Raw genomic sequence first — 21,729 nt, forward strand, 5'->3', positions numbered from 1 at the left:
TATCATGAAAAAAATAAATAATAAAAAATACGGACAAAATTTATTAATATCCCCTTTATCATATGTTGTATAAGGTGGAAATTTGTTTTATCACACTCATCCTTCCATAATAATATTGTCACAACAATCCCCCATAATAATAAATTTAATAATATCATTCACAATTGAAGTATGGAGTAAAAAAAGTGGCCCTAAGAAAATTTCCATCAATTTTTTTTTTTACTTTACGAAACATGTAAAAAAAAAGAAATAATTGCTTTTACCCCTTTTCCATCAACACACCCTAAACAAAATTTAATACTTAGTTGAAGTGAAAAGGAGGAAAAAGAATTGCCCTTAAAAAGTTTCCATCCAGACTAGAGATATTTGTTTTACTCTACAAAACATATAAAATTGGTGAACAAGACTAAAAAATGATTGTTTTCCACCCCTTTTTCATCAACACACCCTAAACAAATACTCCATCCGTCCCTGAAATAAGTTTCTCTTTTTCCATTTTGAGACGTCCCCCAAATAAGTTCTTCTTTCTTTCTTTCCATTTTTGGACAACTACCCCACCACTAATAATACTTTATGTATTCTTACTTTTCACTTTTTCATCACTCCCAATATTAATTATAACAATTTTTTCACATTTTCACCACTTCCAATACTAATTATAACATATTTTTCTCCACTATCAATACACTTTACTATTTTTTCTTAAAACACGTGCCGTCCCCAAAGAGGAACTTATTTTGGGGACGGAGGGAGTATTTTAAAGGCCGCATCACAATAAATTTGAACCCTAAATCTTTAACCTCAAGCATTAACCACTCTATCACTGTGCCAACACATATCTTTAGTGTTAATTTGTGTAAGTAAAGCAACTTTGTGCATATCTTGTCTATCCAACAATTCCAAAAAGTTGAAGTTTACAATATCCTACAAAGTAACGCATCTTCTTCAAACAAAATACTAATAATACTTTGATGATAAAAAAGCGACTGCTGTACTCTTAAATCCTAAGAATATATTGAAATGATAGAGACATTGTATCAGCGTTGCCCAACATAATAATAGTAACAATACTAAGTAAGGCGGATAACATCATAATCATAATAATAATAATAATAATAATAATAATAATAATAATAATAATTGTGATGAAAGATTGAGAGAATATAAAGATGACCTAGACGATGGCAAAAATAGGAATGAAAATGGTAGTGCAGTGTTGTGAAAGCCTCAATTACAATCGTTACCAAAGTTGGAGAGGCAGTAATATATGCAGCTACTTTTTAGGTAGAATGAATATGTCAAAATGTAGAGTAATTTACATGCATTACATCTTCAATGGTGTCGTTAGTGTGCTACCTGTCTGCACGTCGGGCAATACCACTTTCCCTTAAATCTAGTCTCAGGAGTAAGCCCAACACAAGCATAATGAAACCATTCACCTCCTTGGCACTGCCATAAAAAGAGATACTTAATAACACTCTTTAAACGACGAAAACTGATTAAACAAAAGGGGCAATGGACTTACGTTTTCATTGTCACATGCAATCATATCACCAAAAGATACCTGCAAACTTAGTAAAGTACTAAATCAACAACATAAACAGTAGAAATTGACAATTAGTAATGAGTATGAAAATTAACAGAGGCTTTGACCTGATGGCAGACACAGTAAGTAGGTTCATTTGGATCAATGGGTTGATCGAGTTCAACAGGTGAAGCAAAGTCTTTCTTAAGGCTTCCAGGAGGAGGCATAAGCTCAAAATCTCTGTCACGCTCCCTATCCCAATCTCTCTCCTTGTAGTCAAACCTCTTCGACTGAGGTGTTCCATATAGTGGCTTGCGTTTTTCACCTTTAGGAACTAAAGGTAATGGAGGAAGCACAGCCGGCTCGTCTGGTGCTATTTTTCCTTCTGCAAAACTCAAAAATGTTATCCAAAGGACATATGCCAAATCTAAACTATTTCCATGTAGGCAATGCCTTTGCCACCCCAGTTTACGTACACGAAGATATATGCGTTTGGTGGGAGGGGGGTGGGGGGAGGAGTATACATTCTCCTAACCACTGTCAAGATAGGAAATCTATGCTCATTAACTTATTCCAACCCACTACTTGTGGATCAATGCATGCTTCACCTTCATGATGTGGTAATGGTACTATCTAATATTCAACATATCTTATCTTACATGTTTTGGCATCTATTAGATATTTCTCGGTGATACAATTGCATTTAGTAGAGAAAAACCAAGTTGACTGGTCAGCCATCAACCACACCAATGAGGCGTAAAAGCTAGAATATGTTGATAAAGTAAGATTTATTATATAGGGATAGCTAGTCGTATAACTCGCAAGTCGCAATACAATGTAAATTAGGTAACCCAAAGATGAGTGAGTAGCTGCACCTTGTTTGAGATCTTCTGCAAAGTTATTCAAATCCTCATCAAGACGTTTTATGTGACTATCAATCTGAAGGAAGGTCGCAAAGAAGGAAAATTATCAGCTCTGAATATAAGGATAATGGTGCTCATATCATGTTAATCAACCAACAAGTGTCAGTGCTTCTAAGAGAGATGAAACATATTGCAATAACAAGGAAACCTTACAAAGTTCCAACACAGAAGCATTCATGTCAACAACTTACAAGGTCATGAGCTTGTCGGGCAAGTAGAACCTTCTCAGTGCAGAGGCTAAGGGCATTGTCCTGGTTTGCCTCAATTTCTTTTCGAAGCTTTTCAGACACCTCCTCATCCTCGTTTTTCCTAGAGAATGAACCCCCTTGAGATGCCAAACCCAAACAATACTTTGTTTGCTGCCTTGATTGGTTTATCATGGCTGTATGCAAACATCAACACATAGCATGGACGAATTTTATTAAACTTCTGCAATTAACGTAACATAATAGAACTTGAAGACCCCTCGCATTTGTGCAAAGGGATGAAAATAGCATAATGGAACCTTGTGAACGATCATCCAATTCTCGAATGGTGTTGAGAAGCCTCTGAAGCTCCGCCGGCAATGTGCTAGAATCTTTCATTGCACACAAACAATGACACCGTTAAAAACTTTTCTTTCATTACAATTTTGGATATATATGCGTGTATATAAGAAGTGGGGGTAAGAACATCTCACACTCCAAATAGTCGTCTACAAAAACTCCAGTTCTCGCAATCGCCATCCTTCTGCTTGCTCGATTAAATGGATCGTTCTAGGGTTATAACTAGTGAGGCAGAGCACTGAAAATACATGAGGGAAGTTGAGATATCAGTTAACTTCGATTTCAAGTTGGGCATTTTACCCTAACAAAATCAAATTGGTAATATTCGGTAATTACCAAGTTGAATTTATTTGATCAATTAAAAAACTGTTACATATCGATGAATTCGATAATTTCCCAAATATACCGCGAAGAGCGAGAAAATTCGAAATAGAAAACGATGATGAGATACTTTTACCTTCGTAGCAACAGATTCAGAGGACTGGAGGGTTTCTTGGCGTAGCTCGATTTTGGAATTAGGGTTTCCTTTATTAAAGAAATTGAATTTTGGCGCAGAGTCGCAGACTGGGAAAAGTGAGAGGAATCCTTTTTCGCGTTTCAGATCAAACTCCCAATTTTTTCAGTCCAGAATTAAAATTTAAAATATTGTTTATAATAATAATAATTTATTATTAAATAGGATTATATAGAAAGGAAAAAAGAAAACCTAAAAGAACCCCAGCGAGGCAGCGAACACAAAAGAGTCAACTAAGGGCCGAGCCTCATTTAAAACCTTCAAATGGAAAAACCCCAAAGAAGGAAAAGAGTACTCATCTAAAAAAAGTTCAAAGGGAAACGAACATTGCCCAATTTGTGAGGTCTGTAACCGAGAAAGAAGGCATCAGAACTCCACCAGAACTCCGATGTCCGATCTGACCATCGCCCCAGGAAGTATCACAATACCCTTCAATCATAGAAATAAAAACAGCGAACCAAACACAAGAACCAAGGTGAAAAATAGGAGCTAAAGCTCCATGAACCAGCAATAGGTAGGGGTGGAGCAAAATACCGAAAAATCGGTATACCGCACTTACCGTACCGAAAAAATACCGAAAATACCGAAATTTCGGTATACCGAAAATTTCGGTACGGTATTGTACCGTACCGAAGATTTTCGGTACGGCAACGGTATCATTTTCCTCATACCGCGGTATACCGATATATACCGATACCGCGGTATATGCTGAAAAACCTGTATATACCGTTGTTTAGGTATATACCACCGGTATATACCGATAGTATATACCGAAAAAATCCGTATGCCGTCGGAATCAATTATATATATATATATATAGGGAGAGGATCATGTGTGAACTGATGAACAACGATGTTCATGTGCGAATCAATGAACAAATACATAAAATACATGAACAAAAATATATGAACAACGATGTTCATGGAGAACCATGAACAAATACATAAAATACATGAACATAAGCACATGAACAACGATGTTCATGACAGTAAGTCATGAACACCGTTGTTCATGTGACGCATGAACAACGATGTTCATGACTTAATGTTGAACAATCGTTGTTCATGTCCAAATAAAGGGTTGTGATTGGTTCTCCATTCTCACAAAAAGATGTAATTCTCACTTGATCCCATCCCTATATATATATATATATATATATATATATTAGTGGTAAATTATTTTTTTGCTTTGTTGAAGATGTGGAGTTTAATTGTTAGAAAGTTATTTGTATTTGTTTAATGAAATTTCAATATGTACAAATATACGGTATATGTTAATGGTTTGGCAATTTAGGCATGAAACGATATAACAATAATTTCGGTAATACCGTAAGGTATGGTATACCGACTTTCGGTATGGTATACCGCACTATCGGTACGACAACGGTATGAAAATTCTCATACCGAAATTTTCGGTATGCCGATCTTCGGTATACCGAAAAGTACGGTACGGCAACGGTATGGAAATTCTCATACCGCAATTTACGGTATGGTATACGGTATGACGAAAAAATTTCGGTATACCGTACCGATCCACCCCTAGCAATAGGTCGCCTCATGTGAGTGGAAACCTTATCAGCATAGAAAGCTTAATAATAATAATAATAATAATAATAATAATAATCTATACTATATTAAAAAGAGAGTTTCCAATTTGAAATCAATTTTAAAATTGAATGACAATTTTGTAATTATAATAAAATTGAAGGTTTATGTTTAAACTATATATTTTCCTTTTTATTTTCATTTTCTTTAACTTCTTATTTGTTGTTACATTTCTTCCCAAAATTGTGAAATTTGATTAATTATAAAATATTTAATATGCATATCAAATTAAAGATCACGAAAAGAGCTGTAATATGATATATTTTATGAAAATATTTGATTTAAAATGTAAAAATTAATTTTGTTTATATATTAAAGTTTTGTAAATTTCTCTCTTCTCTCTCATCTTTTTTGAATAAGTATATTTTAAATTCTTTTTAATTAGTATTTTATTTTTAATTTTTTTAACTTATTCTTTTTTTATTTTTCATAATATCAAATTTTATAATTGTGAATTATTTTTAATTTTTCAATATTCAATTCAAATATATTCAATTAAAATTAATTTTTATTATATTTATAAGTATAATAATTGAATTAGTATTAATTTTATATAAATATAAAAATTAAAAATATTTTCACATGCATTGCACGGGATGCAAATGCTAGTAATAACAATAAGCATTAGTTTGCGAACCAACCTAATTTCAAAGGGTTAATTGCATGTGATGTGTAAATACACTACACATACTATATCAAAATTTTGATTTTTAATCAGATTTATTTTCTAGTTAAAAGATATATTAATTCTTTAAAATTACATAATTTTAAAAGTTTATTGACCAATAACTTAATTGTCTAAATTCTACTGGCAATCCGAAGGCACTATTAAAAAGTTATTGACAAATACTTATATTGCGGAGTTTTGATAATTGAAATTGGTCGAAAGAAATAAAAAAAATATACTCCCTCGGTCCCATAAGAGTGTGCTCTTATTTCTATTTTGCGACGTTCCATTGTATTGTCATTTTTGGATACTACCCCACCACTAAATTCTTATTTTTTATTTTTATTGTATAATAAAGTGAATTACTTTTTCAACTCCCAATACACTCATCTAGCATTTTATGAAAACTAGTGCCATCAAGTTATTGAAAATGTTAAAATGATAGTACTATTATTTTTTAAAGATTAAAAGTTAAAAAAAATTCTCTTATCTTTCATCTTTTTTTGAATAAATATATTTTTTTATTTTTTATTTTAACTTATTATGGATTGTGTTGTGGTTTCTTTTTCTGTTCTTTTTTTGTCTTTCGGGAGTTTTCCTTGGACGAGTACTCTTTTTATCTTTTTAAGGTTTTTTCCTTTGGATTTTTCTTAAAAGGGTTTTAATGAAGTTCGATTTTTAGTCTGCTTCTCTGTGCTTTCAAAGGTTCTTTATTTTTTTTAATAATATTTCATTTTAACAAAAATATCAATTTTATTATTGTGAATTCTTCTTTATTTTTTTTTAAAATTCAGCTCGAATATATTCAGTTAAAATTATTATTTTTATTTTATTTATAAATATGATAATTGAGTTGGTATTAATTTTATATAAATATAAAAATATAAATATATTTTCCGTGCATGGCATATAGTGCAAATGCTAGTGAGGTATATATAATCATGGGTTAATTACATATAAATTATTGAACTTTCAATAAAAAAATTTTGTACACCAATAAAATACTTTTTTTTTTCTCATTTTACATATTCGATTACTCGCTCATTTTTTGGAGCGTTGACATGACATAGTGGATGGAAACGATGTCGTTTCAAGTACAAAGTTTTGCCACAAAATAAAAGAGTATGCAAAATAAGAAAAAGACAATGATAATTGAGAAATTTGAATACGAATTCTAAAATTGATGTTGAAAATGAGAAAGAAAAAAAATGATAGTCGAGTATCCTATTATAAAATTATTTAGTAAGAAATTTAGTAATAAAAAATAAAAGAAAAGGAAAAGCAGCTCAGATACACTCGGAAATCGTCAACATTAGTATTTGTGAAAGAGTGGGTAACCCAATACCACACAACGAGTAATTCATCACAGCAGCCACACACACACACACATTGCACCAGCCGGGAATCGAACCCGGGTCTGTACCGTGGCAGGGTACTATTCTACCACTAGACCACTGGTGCCTCTTGCTTTAATGATGCTATCTAGTGTATTAAACTTTCGACTTGCTTCAATTTTTCGATTATAATCTAATTTTGTTGACGCCTACTTCTAAAATTGCTTACTTGGTATGATTACCTTCAAATTGTATTATTATTATTATTACTCATTTAAGCTTTGTGCATTCGCAAATATAATTTCTATAGCTACACATAGGCTTGTATGAGAAAATAAATAGGATTATTATTATTATTATTTTGACTTTGGGGGAGGGGGAGCGGTGGGGTTTGATCCCTGAACATCACTGTTCGTAGACAGAAGTTCGCATCGCTTGGTGTCCCATTGAGGACAAAATAAATAAGATTGTTGTATATATGTTTTGTCTCGACAATTCTTTATGAAGTGGTAGTGTGGTATAGTCTCAATATTTCGAGATCGAAAATACAATATAAGTAATAATGTAAATTGTAAATAATTTGTAATCATCTTTTTTGGATTTGTGGAATCTCATTACATAGATTTAGATTTTTCATTTGAAATCTTTGTTGGAATATTTTTGTATTTGTTGGTGTATTTATTTTTCTGGTATTAATATCAAATTAAAGATCTTTGGCCTTTTTTAGACGAAAGACCATTCAATTAAATTTGATATTTGACTAATGATTGTTTGTTAAGAGCTGGTATGAGTTGGGTTTCAAACTTTCATGTATATAACAAACATGGTTGAAAATAATCTCGTGTTTGATAAGATGAAGCAATATCAAACTACTCAAAACTCAACTCTTGTTGTGTTCAAAGTCGAAAGAAAGGTGATTAAATGAGCTCGAATACAATTCTTAAAGTTGGAAATCAATTTAACTCGTGTTTGAAGAAAAGAGTCCATTTGAGGTTTAGGTAGAAGTAATGACAGCATGACAAAATAATAACGGGTATAAAACAATTCTGTCATGCAATTACAAGACAATATCTTTAATACCTAAGCATTGGCAAACCACTAAATCTACTTAATCAAATTCATTTGCAACTAATTAGCAAGCCTAATCCCATCTAAGAAAAAAAGACACAGACATGCCTCAGAAATAATTCCTTGCAGAGACAGAAGAGAGTAAAGGGGAAAATGACATAAATTCTATATAGGCGCTGCACAGGTGGTTCTAAAATGGCCGGTCTGGTAACAACGGCTACAATGCACGACGCGCTTCGACTGAGAGCGCTCTCCAGTGGGCGCTCGTCTCTTCCTAGACTGCGCAGGCGGCCGTAGTGACTTGGGAGGGTTCACAACCACATCCTCACCGGAAACTTCACCCTGCTGATCTCCGGACATTTCATGCCAAAGTGTTCTATCGGGAATCGGGTGTATCGTCTGAGAGTATGCCTTGCGGAAACTAGCCACCGTGAAACAGCTCTCACTGAACCGGTGCACGTTCTGCCTGCACGAAAGGAGGGCTGCAACGGCATGAGAGCACGGAAGGCCATAGACCTCCCACCCTCGACAGGAGCAGCATCTGCTGCGTACATCCACAATAGTGGTTCCTTGATGGGATATGACCTCGAACTGAGCCTCATTTGAACGGAGAACTTGATAATTCCGTGCACAATCAAGAGCATCAGAGACCTGCCTTTCAGCACAAGGAACTAGTGTTGATGACCACTGCATGCTGGCTTCACGACGCTCATTGAACCATGTCATTAGCTGCCTGCGGATGCACTCCATCATCTGAACTATTGGCAGACCCGAAGCTTCAAGAATCCAAGAATTCAGTGATTCGATGATGTTGGCTGTCAGGTTGCCTAAACGTGATCCTTCGAAATATGAATTGGCCCATAAGTGAGGTGGAACTTTTCGCACCCAAAATGCAGCATCTTGGGATATCTCTTCCATCTCGAGGATTTTGGAGTCAAATTCCATGACTGTGAGAGCGTTTGCAGCTTCCCAGAGAAGTTCACTAAGAAGGCTGTCGTTGAACTCCTTCCGAAAGCTCTCACTGAGATGAAGCATGCAGAAGCCGTGGAAAGCAGTTGGGAAGTTCAATTCCACAGCATCCACAATGCACTTCTGCCGATCAGACAAGATTGTAAGCCGAGGCATGTTCTCGGTGTTGGTGTCGAGAAGTTTGTGCAGCTCCGAGAGGAACCACAGCCACGATTCATCGTTCTCTTCATCAACAACACCGAATGCTAAGGGGAAGAGTCCCCCATCTCCATCAAAACTTGTAGCAAAAAGAAGGGTTCCAAGGTATTTGTTCTTTAGAACAGTCCTATCAAGACCAATAAGCGGCCGACAAGCATTAAGAAATCCATATATCGATGCTTGATACGAAATAAATAGGCGCTGGAAACTATTATCTATTGGGTTGACACAAACTGATGCCATACTCCCTGGATTGGTCCGTCTTATCTGGTTGCAGTATTGTGGCAAAAGGCGATAATCATCTTCAAACGAACCACGAAGAGAAGCCATGAACCTCTCCTTCCCTCTCCATGCTTGCTTGTATGACAAAGTTATACCATGAGCACGATGAATGTCCTCCAATATTTCTTTTGGCTTGTAATGTGGGTTCTCCCTAAGTCGTTCTTCCACAGAATTAGCAACCCATTCAACGGACGCTTGCTGATGACCAAGATGAGCTATTCCACCACAATTATGCTCAGAATAGATTGTTCTAATGGTGAAGGTAGGAACACCAGGGAGCTTAGCAGCATGGACTCGCCATGGGCATCCCTCACTAGCACATTTGGCAGTGAAACGACTCTTGTCGGACTTGACAGTTTGAATCTCAAAATGGAGGGCAATTGCCATGTCCCTCAATGCCCTGCGGCAACTCTTCACATCAGGAAACTCTTGCCCCACAATAAATTCATGTGTAGGTAAAGGAGCCACAGTTCGTGATTGAACAATAGGAGAAGTGGTCAGAACTTGAGACTGCACAATGGAACGAAGAGGAGAAGAGACGACAACCAATTCAGTGTTTTGATGCATAACCTCAAAGTTTTCATCAACCTCGCAGTTCTCCAACACACCCAATTCATTATCCTCAGAGAAATGCAATTCATTGACACTTGATGCAACAGTCAGTCGTCTATCATGGTTGTCGGCACCACTCTCTTCCTGACTAAGTCTCGTCTCTATACTTTCATCATTTAACACTTTCTGATCCAGCGGATCATACTTATTCTCATACTCGCTACCTTCACCATACTCGTGATCATATTCTCCATCTTGACCGTGTGGAAGAGACATTTCTTGGTCGATCACCGGAGCCAAAAAATAACTATGACCAATATCCTCCTGTCCCATACCTACATCACCATCATCTACTGCCCTCAGATCAAGATCATGGTCATGGTTCTCCGCCAGCGTTCCTAAGGGACAACTCTGTTCAGTCGCCAAGTTATGACCACGCCCAACACCACAGTGCAAGTCCTGAACTGTCGGCATATCTCATTGTCCAATCACAAGATCCTGATTCACCACTTGCTATACCACTAAGCTAGCACAGCTCTTACTCTTCAAAGCCTTCCTCACCTTTCAATGTATCTGGCGCTCAAAAACACTAAATACAATTAACAACTCGGGCATCATATCAGTAGCTCGTCCCATAAAACAATAGTATTTTCTTTTCCTCCATTTTGCACAGGCATATAAACTTTACATAAATACTAATGGAAACAATAGGCAAACAAGAACGACAATATATTACGAATCCAACAGAACTCACAAGGAGCATAAAAAAACAATAAAATAATAGAAAGATTCATTTTTTAACTAAAACACGCAACAAGCAAATTTAGCGACCAAGAAAAACCCATAAATTAAAACACTTAAAAATTCAAACATCCCCCAACGAATCGAAATCAGAAATTAACCGCTAAACATAAGCAAAAAAGAGTAACAGAAACTAAACCGAGCACAAAATCTGGATGCATTCGGATCTAAGCTGCACACACAATAGACAGTAAAACAAAGAATTGTTTTTGGCGCGGGAAGAAAGATTTTGTTTAGATGTAGAGGAGAGGAGAGGAGGGAGAGAATTGAAAATACCTGAAAAATTGGAGGGCAAAGGAAGCTGAGGATAAATTTTGAGGGGCAGCGGCAGAGGGGAAGGGGATTCGGAGATGTGGAAAAGGCGAGGGATTAGAGAGAGGGTATTTAGGTCAACCTTGTCCCTTAATTTATATACTACCGGGATTGCCCCTTTCTTCTCGTCGAAGGGTAACTTTGGTATTTCACTCAAACTATAATGGACCTACACTTGTCGTGTCCAAATTTAAGCCCTAGTAGGAAATCCCCTAAATTGGATCATCATAAACTCCACTACTCCAGTTATGATAATATCCATAAATATTTAGAATAGATATTTACGGGAAATTCATATATTATAGATTTCAAATAAGTATAAAAGTAAATAAATTTTGAAACTTAATTTAAATTTTTTAATACGTTGTTATTTTCATTATAGGAGTTTTTTTTTTTTTTTTTTTTTTGGGGGGGGGGGATTATAGAAGTTGAGATGAATTAATTCTTTGTATCGGTAGTAATATTTCAATAACCAATATGGGATATATACGAATATTAGTATGGTGTGTGTACCTTTTTTTTTTTTTTACAAATTTGAACATGGGATAGTATTAAGGACACGAGCACAAATAAATAAGAAGATCAACCACACCCTTAATTGGTCTCGCGATACTATTAATTTTTTGGGTTCACTATATATAAATTATTAAATTTTAAATAATTCTAATTTTGCATATTAATTTAAAAAATCATGTTAAAATTATTCAATTTTTTTTCTTACTTTGCTATTTCATTTATTGTTTGGCCCAACATAGTGTTGAAGTTGTTACCTGAAATGATGTTATTTCATCAATTTTGCTATTTTTACACATAAATGTCATTTTAATAATCTACGAATTTGAACACAAGACTTTATACGGCCATTTTAGCACTAAGTTTGGTCAGAAAATGGATGGTATAGCAAAATGAGAAAATAATAATAATCATATAATTTTAATACATATTTTAGAATTCGTGTTCAAAATGAGCATTTTTTGAAAGTTTAATAATTTATATGCAGTTAACCCTAATTTTTATTTACACGTTGTGTATTAGTTTTTGTTTTTTTACATGTAACACTATTGAAAATAATGTTAAAAAATATTATGTATTAGTTTAATAAAAAATAGTAAATTTTTGATATCATTTAAAAAAACTCTTTTATGAGAGTTACTATCCACACTCAGCACATAAAAAATCATAGTATTTCATTTGTCCATGAATTTTCTATTTTCATCCGTCAATAAAACAGATTCATATTCTTTTTTGGGACATAATCTCATTGATTATCGCACTTGAAATTCCACATTTTTACATATATTGTCATTAATTGATCCATATAAACCCACCAACTATTACAATTTTTTCTACTCATCAAATTTGTCATTACAAATTTGTGGGACCTCTTTTTCACCCATCAAATACACAATTAAATTTTCTTAAACTCGTGTTCACTTCATGGAGGAAAGTGTTTAATGAATAGAAGGAGTATAAATTTAAATTTATTGGTACATCTTTGCAATTGAGTTTGAAGACTTGTACTTATTCCGTCTACAAAAACTTTTTATAATTTTATTTTTTCGTCCACTCACAAAATACTTTTCTAATTATATTTACACTTATTATTCGTAAGTGAATCTACATAAATTCATTAATTATCATACTTTTATAAATTAAGAATTTCTTATTCATTTGACAAATTCACAAACAAATTTTCTTAAACTAGAATTTTGGTGGACAAGTATAAAGTATTTCCGTTTTTGAAACTATATGATTGTATCCATAAATGGGTGAGACTGCTGGAGTCAGTTACTAGCAACAGTTATTGGGACAAGTGGGTCAATCAAGTGTTCGACGCCATTAGCGCGTGAACATAAATCTACAAAGAAACGGATAATTCAGCTTTATCTTTTATATATATGTCAATAATATTAGTACTTATTAAAGTGTGATTGAAGCACGGGGCTGCTCAGATCCAGTGCACCAGTTGGGAGTCGGGTGTCATATGAAACACGAGTGAAAAATGGTACACATTCATGAACCCAGCATCTCCTAGTTTCAATTTTCAATTTTGCAACTTTCATCTCCGCAGTTTGGCGCTTTCTTGGATTGTTTTACACCAAGACAAACTAATTTCTCTCTTTCACACACACACGCATAGTGTGAACGTGTATATATACGAGATATCAGTTCTGGTTTTTGATATTCATCTCCGCCTGTATCTATTTTCTTGTTCTTTTGTTGATAGAGATAGTGTTGGCTGTTCAAGATTCTTGATTCAGTGAGGACCCAGAATTCCTTAATTCCTAGGTTTCCTTGGGATTTTTTTTGGGGGGTAAAACTTTATTCTTTCAAAAGTCATCCCTTTTTCTCCCTTAAAAAATAGGTTTTTTTTATTACTTCGGGTGTGGGATTCCCTAACAAATATTTATTGCTTTAGCATAGGGCTAACTATCAGGATTCATTAAATTTTAAGGGGTTTGTGTAAGATTTTAGGTTGTTGGCCGAATTATTTAAGTTGTTGTCTGAAAATTTTGGAGGTGGACTTTTTATCCTTATAATTGTGTGGTTTCTGTAGGCTGTAGCTCTTGATATCTGAATTTGTTCACAGAATTGGGTTTTGAGCTATTGTTTTGTGTTGAACTATTTGGAGGGAGATTTCCTTATTCAACCTTTTTAGGCTTGAGTTTTTGTGTCCTTTTGAGATGGGGAGTAAGTTTTGGTTGAATGATGAGGATAAGGCTGTGGTGGAAAGGGTAGTGGGCAATGAAGCAGCTGAATATCTTGCTTGGTCGGCCTCGAACAACGTGCTGTTGGAATTTTCTCCATCCGGTGGGGATCTAGGGGTGCAGCAAGCACTGTTCAAGATTGTTGAGGGATCAGATTGGACGTATGCAATATATTGGCATGTTTCTAAATCTAAGTCGGGTAGATCCGCCTTGATATGGGGCGACGGCCATTGTAGGGAGCCCAAGGAAGGCGAGGGTGAAGACAGTAATGGCCCCAAGAATGAGAAATCAGTGGATGGAGATGGTAGAAGATGGGTGCTGCACAAGATTCATGCTTGTTTTGGGGGATCAGAGGATGATAATGTTGCTGCTAAGTTGGACAAAGTTTCGGATGTGGAGATGTTCTATCTCACATCGATGTATCTTGCCTTTCCCTTTGATAAACCTTCCATTCCTTCTCAGTCATTCAATTCCGGCAGGTCTATTTGGGTTTCTGACGCGAAAAGCTGTTCAGAACGTTATGAGTTGAGGTCATATTTGGCGAAGTTGGCTCGTTTAGAGACAGTGGTGTTTGTTCCAACAAAGTCAGGGGTGGTGGAGATTGGCTCCAGGAAGTCTATACCTGAGGATAGGAGTGTTATTCAATCAGCAAAATCTATTGTTGTGAAACCGAGTTTAGCACAGGCGAAGGCTGCTCCAAAGATTTTTGGTCAGGAACTGAGTGTTGGGGGTTCGAGATCAGGTCCGATTAGTATTAGCTTCTCTCCAAAGGTGGAAGACGATTCTGTCTATTCCTCGGAATCATATGATTTGCAGACACTAGGTGGTGCTCAGTTATATGGAAACTCATCAAATGGGCACAGAAATGATGATAGTGATGGGAAACTACTGTCACAATCCATTATTTCTAACATTGAGCAAGCTAGGGAGGATTCGTTTCTCATTTCTGATGAGAGGAAGCCTAGAAAACGTGGTAGGAAGCCAGCAAATGGGAGGGAAGAACCGTTGAATCACGTGGAAGCAGAAAGGCAGAGACGCGAGAAGCTCAATCAACGTTTTTATGCATTGAGAGCAGTAGTTCCAAATATCTCCAAGATGGACAAAGCATCTCTGCTCGGTGATGCAATTGCCTATATTGCAGATCTTCAGACGAAGATAAGGATAATGGAAACAGAAAAGGGGATTTTGAATGGAAATGAGTATCACTGCACCATACAAGATATTGAGTTTCAAGAAAAGCACGACGATGCAGTTGTACGCGTAAGTTGCCCTCTGGACTCTCACCCTGTATCCAGAGTTGTAAAGGAGTTGAGAGAGCATCAAGCTTCGACCCAAGAGTCCACCATTTCGTTAACTGAGCGTGGTGAAGTCATCCACACATTCTCCATACACACTCAGGATGGTGCCGCACAACAATTGAAGGATAAGTTGGCTGCTGCTCTCTTAAATTGATTTTCAATGTAAACGTTGTTCGTGTTTGATGTAGTTCTGATAATCTTATTTTAATTTGTCTAGCATGAAGGGATAGGTTCATTATCAATGCAAAGTGTGAAACTGCCTATTTGTAATTGGCTCAGTTAATACATATTCATATTTTTCGCTAAATCATGACTCTTGACTTCACTTTTTCTTTCTCTCTTGTTTTCTGTTGTGCAACAAGTTCTGTCTTGGAAGCCTTTGAAATCTTATACGTTTCTATGTTTGTGTCTAGGCATTTACATATAGTTAGAGAATTTGCAAGAATTGATTGCTGAACAATGTGCAGGTGAATCAGTTGTGGTTGAGTATTTATACCTCATTATTGAGTTCTAGGAGTTTTATCGAGATCAGGTTGGCAATCTTTTGCCGTTTCAGGCTTGGAAAACAGAAGGTTGTGCCGTCAGTCGTGTAAAGCTTAAAGATAGCAAGTGCACAACTTGAGCAATTGAATGAGTTTGGACTTTGGAGTCTATTCAAGTAGCATTTGTCGAGAAACTCAGACCTTGCATAGCACGGCCTGCAGAATTCTTCTGGCAATCGCGCTCTTCCTGCATGCAACTGAGGTGAGTCGTGCATTCTGTGAGGTACGTTTTTAGTCCAATTACTTTCCGATTTAAAGATGCTATCTGTTGTTTGGATACAACACAGATACGCTACACCATCTCGAAGGTGGATACTGATATTTCTTCGGAGAATGAATCTTTGTGTTGGTGCAATTTCAATCTCTACTGGATTAATTCACCCAGTTAAATAGATAATCATTTACAGCATATATTAGATAATCCGAAAGCATGTAAGAATCAAAGATTTTGATACAAAATGAGCCTTTTCAACTACAAGCAAACATCTCTTGTTGATCAAAGCCTTTAGAATTTAGAAAATTGTTCATTTATCATCTGTCATTATTTAATTTCCCATCATCTGTTACAACATGCCAAATGCACACCTAAATCACCAACCTGTATTTGGAAAGAGAATCAAACAAAGGGAAATAAATGGTTCTTGAACCAAACAATTAAACAAAAATGAATTGAAAGAAGAAAACAACAACAAAAAAAGAATCTTCTTAAGCCATCTTGCTAAAAACTAGTGATTTGTAAACTGTATATTTCTTGTCAATTTGCAGCTTCTGTTTGCTGTTTGCAGTTGAGTTTATATCTTCTCAGCAGCAACAACAAACTCGAAACTTTGCTTTGGATACGCATCGCTAGCTGCAGGAGGAGGTGGGGGAGGATACACTACTGCCCGACCAGCAAAGTTGTGCTCGGCAATGCTGGTCGTGCATTTCTTTCCGCTGGGCCGGGTTGGGACCCAGGTGCAGCCGCTAGGGCCCGGTGGTAGATCAACTTGATGCTTCAACGATGGCAGCAGGAGGTCTTGGCCCCTCCTCAGCCATTGCTCTTGTTCTTCATCAAGAACTCGAGTGGCTTCGTATGGTTTTATGGTGAGAAAGGCTACTACTATAGTAACCAAGATTGCTTTTTTGGACATCATCTTGTTTCTGAAAGCGGCAAAAACTTTAATATTTTTGGGTTCAGATTAAACAATGTTGCAAATAAAAATGGAACGGTGAATGTAGAGGTTTAAGGTTGTGTGCGTATATATAATGCATGAGAATAATGATGATCATGTGTGACTTCAATTTTTCTATATATTTTTTAGTTGAAAGTGCAGAATTTGACTATTGACTTTGCAAAAAAATTGAGAAATGGAATGGGTCTTAAATATTTAGGAAGGTTTGATAATTTTTTTTAGTCCTTGTGAGTATTTAACTGCTATACCATAATTAAGTTTCTTGTATACGCCAATTTTTTATTTTAGAAAATGTTCAAACTTCACAATTCTCATTTCAAAACTATTTTTAAGTGATTTGAATGGATTAATTTGGTTATGTTTCTCATCGATATGAATTTTCAACTTGAAGTAATTATTTGTATTCTCTCATTCAGAGGAATTCTTCAAATCAAATACAAGGGATTCAATAATCAAAGTAATGTTTATACTATAATAGTTGATTATCTAAAATATTGACTTGTTAAAGAAGCAAAAAATGTTTGTCAAGAATTTTGGGCAATACACGTTTGAATGTTGTGCTTTGCACAAATTCTTGACTTACTAAAATTTGCATGTGGAGGCATGTAGAAATGTTATTCTTGGCAAATTTGAGAATCACAACATACAAATCTGAAATTTACCAAATTCTTGAATTTTTATTCTTCCTCAATCACCCTCGTACATGTATGTGTACTATAATACATAATTTTACGTGGAAACCTACAAATATTATATATCCACTCTTTAAAACTCATTCTTTTGCATACCAAAATTTACAAAATGACTAAAATAGTCCTTAACGGTTCCCACCACTTTTTGATAGTCAACACTCTCTCTCATCATTTTCAGCGCAGCTTGACACGTGCCCATGATCGTGTCCTCCATCGTGGACACGATGATGGACACGATCATCAGCACAGTTATGTCCATGATCGAGGGCACGATTGTGTCTACGACAGACCATGATCTTCGGAATGTCATTAATTGAATTGTAAATTTGGTGAATCTTTTCGGATGAGACTAGATATTTAATAAAGTTTGTGAGAAAGAGATTGTTGGTGGTAATAATGGAGTGAAACTTGTGGTTGTTTAACACAACATAAGTTTATACCTTTTCACAAAAAAATAAAAACAACCACGAAAAGTTCTTTTGATGGTTTGTTCACTGTATATTATCTTTTGTTAATCTCATATGTTGGAGTGATATTATGATACATTATGGCGGTCGTTGGAAGCAATCGACTGTTTATTCTCAAATACATTATAACACGAACATGCATTTAACTAAGAATTTAAGTTTCAATTTTGAAGAAAGAAAGAAAGAATGCGTGAAAATTAGGGCTCACCGGAGGAATAAGATGTGCGAAATTATCCTCATTGAAACTCGCTGTCGACGCCGTCTTCTCCCCATCCCAGACGCCCATGTTTGTTGGACACGACGAGCCTTCGATATTGAGCTATGGTGATCGTGAGGAAGAATCGTGCGAGGGGCCGATTTTCTCGTTCTTCGATTTTTTTGAGAAAGAAAGTAGGGACCCAATTTGATTTTTGGGGGTGGGGGACCGATTCGTTGACCTTTTTTGTTTTAATGATATAAGTTGAGTGGGGGAAATCTTATTATAGTCCTCTTTCATAAAAACATAAGTTTTATAGCCCTAGTTTATAATAGATAAGTTATATAGCCATTTTAAGTTTAAAAGACTATAACACCCTTTGACTTTTTTGTACTCGATGATGTACTCGATGGCGCCATCGTGTACACCATCGAGTACTCGTGGTGCCATCGTGTACACCATCGAGTACTTCGATTACTCGATAGTGTTGTAGAAAATCTTCATTTTTTTCATTACTCGATGGTGTACACAATGGTTCCATCGAGTACACCATCGAGTACTCAAAGTTTCAAAAAAGTCAAAGGGTGTTATAGTCTTTTAAGCCTAAAATGGCTATATAACTTATCTATTATAAACTAGGGCTATAAAACTTGTATTTTTAACAAAAATGGCTATATGTGATAATTCCCACAAGTTGAGGGTATTTTAATCTTTTAATTCATTTTGGTATAGAAAAGAATAAGTTTTAAGTTGAAGTTAAAATTATGGTATTAAAAAACTTGGATCCTTGTAATTTAGCTTAATTGAATGGATTCGAATGTTGTCGTGCTCAGCTTGGTTAATTTATTATTAAGTTGAACCGTAAATTTTATTAATCAAATACAGATGCACGAGTTTAATTGAGCTCTATAAATTTACATATTTATTCGATTAATATTCAAAATATTAATCAATACTTTTAAGACTTCGTCCCTCAAAATTATGCATATCTTTGGACACTACTCCACACATATTTCTTACACTGAACTTACACTATTTACCCACAATATACTCTACAACGCCCTCAATGTGAGACCATTTTTCCACTATCAATACTCCAAATAACTTTTTATTAAAACTCGTGCAATGATCAATCATGCATTATTTGTATTTCATTCTTGTATCACACAACCTAAATAACACAAGTGCAGAGCAAAGAAGCAGCCCTAACAAAAACAGCAAGAAAACAATGAGAGAGAGATTTGTAAAGCAGAAACAAAGCCCATGGGTGAAGAAATGAATACTCACATTTACATTTATTTGTATACATGCATGGTAGTTGGTGCAAGAAACAATGATGGTAAGGTGTAGATGAAGAGCAGGGAAGGGAAATAGAAATCTACAATCTGATGGGGCACATTACTGTAGTTCTAAAATCCAAGGAGTGATGAAAAGGTGGCTTGACGATAGCTGACCTCCACCTACTCTTGCCAGGATGATATATCTGTATCAGCAGCGTTGATGATGATGACCTCTTATGCGATCTTCCTCTTCCACACTCACTTGCATTCAAAAGGCTCAGCAAGTACAGCTCCTTGTCTAATGCAACAAACCCAACTGATGCATCATCACGGACCTTCTTTGGCACACACGTCTCTTTTGCCCAACGATTACACCTCCTATCATACCTGCACTCACACATCTCACTAAAACTCAATACCACACCAATAACTCTGCAATTGCAAACCATCAAACCATAACCACACACTTCTCAAACTAGCACATAACATAACAAATTACCAGCAAATGCTAATGCTACATGTTGACAATAACAGAATTGAACAAGAGCTGCAAATTTACCTGAATATTTCACCTCTATCAAGCATGAATATACCTGGAGAATCCCAGCCAACATCCTCAGCCACAACTATTTTCCCCAGCCTCCGCCTCTCCCCTTCCTCCCACATATCGCCAAGCTCCCTCCATTTCCCCCCACTCGTCAGCTCCATCACCACCGTATCCCTATAATACTCATCCACCGGAAAAACGCCCGACACCGTCCTCGACTCCCCGTATCCTCCCATCACCCAAAACTCCCTCCCAATAAAGAACCCAACGCAGCCGGCTCGGAACCTAGGCAAACCATCCAGTGCCTCCCACTCATCATTCCCTATATCATACATCTCCACCGAACTCATCCTACTCCCGGCCGCGCCGAACATGGTGTGCCGCGACCCGCCGCCAGCCACCAAAATCTTCCCGCGTTCCGGCACGGCGGCGCACGCGAAACTGCCACGCGGCGTGATCATGGGGGACAGCGATTCCCAAGAGAAGGCGGCGAAATCGAAACGGAACGCGGAGGAAGACGGTGAGGGGCGATCGAGGGGGAACGACCGGGTATCGAAGAGGGACCCCCCGATAACGTAGAGATGGGGCCCCACCGCGACGGAGATGAAATTGGAGAGGCCGTAGACGTGCGGGTTGCAGGGCATCAGCGGAAGCGGGCACCAAGACATATTCTTTGGGTCGAACAGATATGGCGGCGAAATCGAAGGATCCTGCGGGAAAATACAGAGCAATTTCGGCGCGACGACGTAATTCTGGCGGAGAGATATTAGGGTTTTCGAGGAGAAGAAGCGCCTCCACGATTTGCAGGTGAGTTTGAGGCGGGCGTGGTGACAGTAAGGAACGAATGCGAGAATCAACGCCCCGACGTCGTTAGGGAGGCCGGAAATTAGGGTTAGGGTTTGGACCCCAAAGTCGTCGGACGATAACGGCGGCGCCATTCCTCGATCAATTGATCCGAACAAACTAAAAATTCGCCTACAATCGTCCCCAGCTGACGAATTTCCGCGCCCGATCGTAGAGAGAGAGAGAGAGAGTGGGAAAGTGATGTATGTACAAGACGTAATAAGCTAGTATGTACAAGCGGTGATGCAGAGTGTAAAAAATTCAACCTTTTTCTAAACGGTGCATTTCTAGAGAGAGTGTGGATTTATGGAAAGGGAAATTGGAATGGCGGTTTCTTGATCGCCAATCTATCATTATCATTGACAAAAAGGAAACGTCCTTTTTGTGATTGCTCAAGTGTACAGATGGACGACACGTGTCTCTGGTTTCTCTTTTCTGTTAAGATTTTCGGTTACTTAAGACAAGAGTGCTGTAATTACGTGAGCTTCTTCTAATTGGTGAAGGGATGATCTTACATGTAAATAATATATTTTTAAATATAATTATTTTTAGTTTGGAATGTGCCTACAAATAATTGGATATGAATGAAAAAAGTGTCGCATTTTTATCATGGAGTTTAATTTAATTGGTTTCCTCGCTTTAAATTAACATAAAAATTTTAAATACAGAGCCATCCGTGATGAATATATA

General features: G+C 36.5%; 5 protein-coding genes and 1 non-coding gene across 9 annotated transcripts; 2 read left to right on the forward strand and 4 right to left on the reverse strand.

Annotated features, from left to right (window-relative positions):
* Positions 1 to 1,153: 1,153 nt before the first annotated feature.
* Positions 1,154 to 3,644, reverse strand: LOC130999605 (PHD finger protein ING2). Its single transcript, XM_057925190.1, has 8 exons — positions 3,451 to 3,644; positions 3,128 to 3,231; positions 2,954 to 3,025; positions 2,640 to 2,830; positions 2,401 to 2,464; positions 1,654 to 1,910; positions 1,526 to 1,564; positions 1,154 to 1,449 (listed from the first exon to the last, which is right to left on the reverse strand). The coding sequence occupies exons 2-8, from the start codon at positions 3,171 to 3,173 to the stop codon at positions 1,345 to 1,347; spliced, it is 774 nt and encodes a 257-aa protein (XP_057781173.1). The 5' UTR covers positions 3,174 to 3,231; positions 3,451 to 3,644; the 3' UTR covers positions 1,154 to 1,344.
* A 3,524-nt stretch (positions 3,645 to 7,168) lies between these two features.
* Positions 7,169 to 7,239, reverse strand: TRNAG-GCC (transfer RNA glycine (anticodon GCC)). Its single transcript has one exon. It is a non-coding gene; the product is annotated as a tRNA-Gly (tRNA).
* Positions 7,240 to 8,128: 889 nt separating this feature from the next.
* Positions 8,129 to 11,377, reverse strand: LOC130999613 (uncharacterized). 2 transcript variants are annotated; one of them, XM_057925201.1, is made up of 2 exons: positions 11,259 to 11,377; positions 8,129 to 10,754 (listed from the first exon to the last, which is right to left on the reverse strand). In XM_057925201.1, exon 2 carries the CDS (start codon positions 10,653 to 10,655, stop codon positions 8,346 to 8,348), a length of 2,310 nt encoding a protein of 769 aa, XP_057781184.1. In that variant the 5' UTR covers positions 10,656 to 10,754; positions 11,259 to 11,377; the 3' UTR covers positions 8,129 to 8,345. The 2 variants fall into 2 exon arrangements, with proteins under 2 accessions (XP_057781184.1, XP_057781190.1); XM_057925207.1 differs by having other exon boundaries at positions 8,129 to 10,770; positions 11,259 to 11,370.
* A 1,668-nt stretch (positions 11,378 to 13,045) lies between these two features.
* Positions 13,046 to 15,607, forward strand: LOC130999632 (transcription factor MTB3). Of its 2 annotated transcripts, none has more exons than XM_057925228.1 (2): positions 13,046 to 13,299; positions 13,852 to 15,607. In XM_057925228.1, exon 2 carries the CDS (start codon positions 13,979 to 13,981, stop codon positions 15,452 to 15,454), a length of 1,476 nt encoding a protein of 491 aa, XP_057781211.1. In that variant the 5' UTR covers positions 13,046 to 13,299; positions 13,852 to 13,978; the 3' UTR covers positions 15,455 to 15,607. The 2 variants fall into 2 exon arrangements, with proteins under 2 accessions (XP_057781211.1, XP_057781218.1); XM_057925235.1 differs by having other exon boundaries at positions 13,050 to 13,299; positions 13,885 to 15,607.
* A 138-nt stretch (positions 15,608 to 15,745) lies between these two features.
* Positions 15,746 to 17,110, forward strand: LOC130999657 (uncharacterized). 2 transcript variants are annotated; one of them, XM_057925258.1, is made up of 2 exons: positions 15,746 to 16,065; positions 16,628 to 17,110. In XM_057925258.1, the coding sequence occupies exons 1-2, from the start codon at positions 15,931 to 15,933 to the stop codon at positions 16,820 to 16,822; spliced, it is 330 nt and encodes a 109-aa protein (XP_057781241.1). In that variant the 5' UTR covers positions 15,746 to 15,930; the 3' UTR covers positions 16,823 to 17,110. The 2 variants fall into 2 exon arrangements, with proteins under 2 accessions (XP_057781241.1, XP_057781249.1); XM_057925266.1 differs by having other exon boundaries at positions 15,746 to 16,044.
* A 2,527-nt stretch (positions 17,111 to 19,637) lies between these two features.
* On the reverse strand, positions 19,638 to 21,526 carry LOC130999649 (F-box/kelch-repeat protein OR23). The gene is made up of 2 exons (XM_057925246.1): positions 20,209 to 21,526; positions 19,638 to 20,036 (listed from the first exon to the last, which is right to left on the reverse strand). Exons 1-2 carry the CDS (start codon positions 21,132 to 21,134, stop codon positions 19,748 to 19,750), a joined length of 1,215 nt encoding a protein of 404 aa, XP_057781229.1. The 5' UTR covers positions 21,135 to 21,526; the 3' UTR covers positions 19,638 to 19,747.
* Positions 21,527 to 21,729: the final 203 nt, after the last annotated feature.

This window comes from Salvia miltiorrhiza, chromosome 1 (assembly GCF_028751815.1).
Source record: "Salvia miltiorrhiza cultivar Shanhuang (shh) chromosome 1, IMPLAD_Smil_shh, whole genome shotgun sequence".
Taxonomy (NCBI): domain Eukaryota; kingdom Viridiplantae; phylum Streptophyta; class Magnoliopsida; order Lamiales; family Lamiaceae; genus Salvia; species Salvia miltiorrhiza.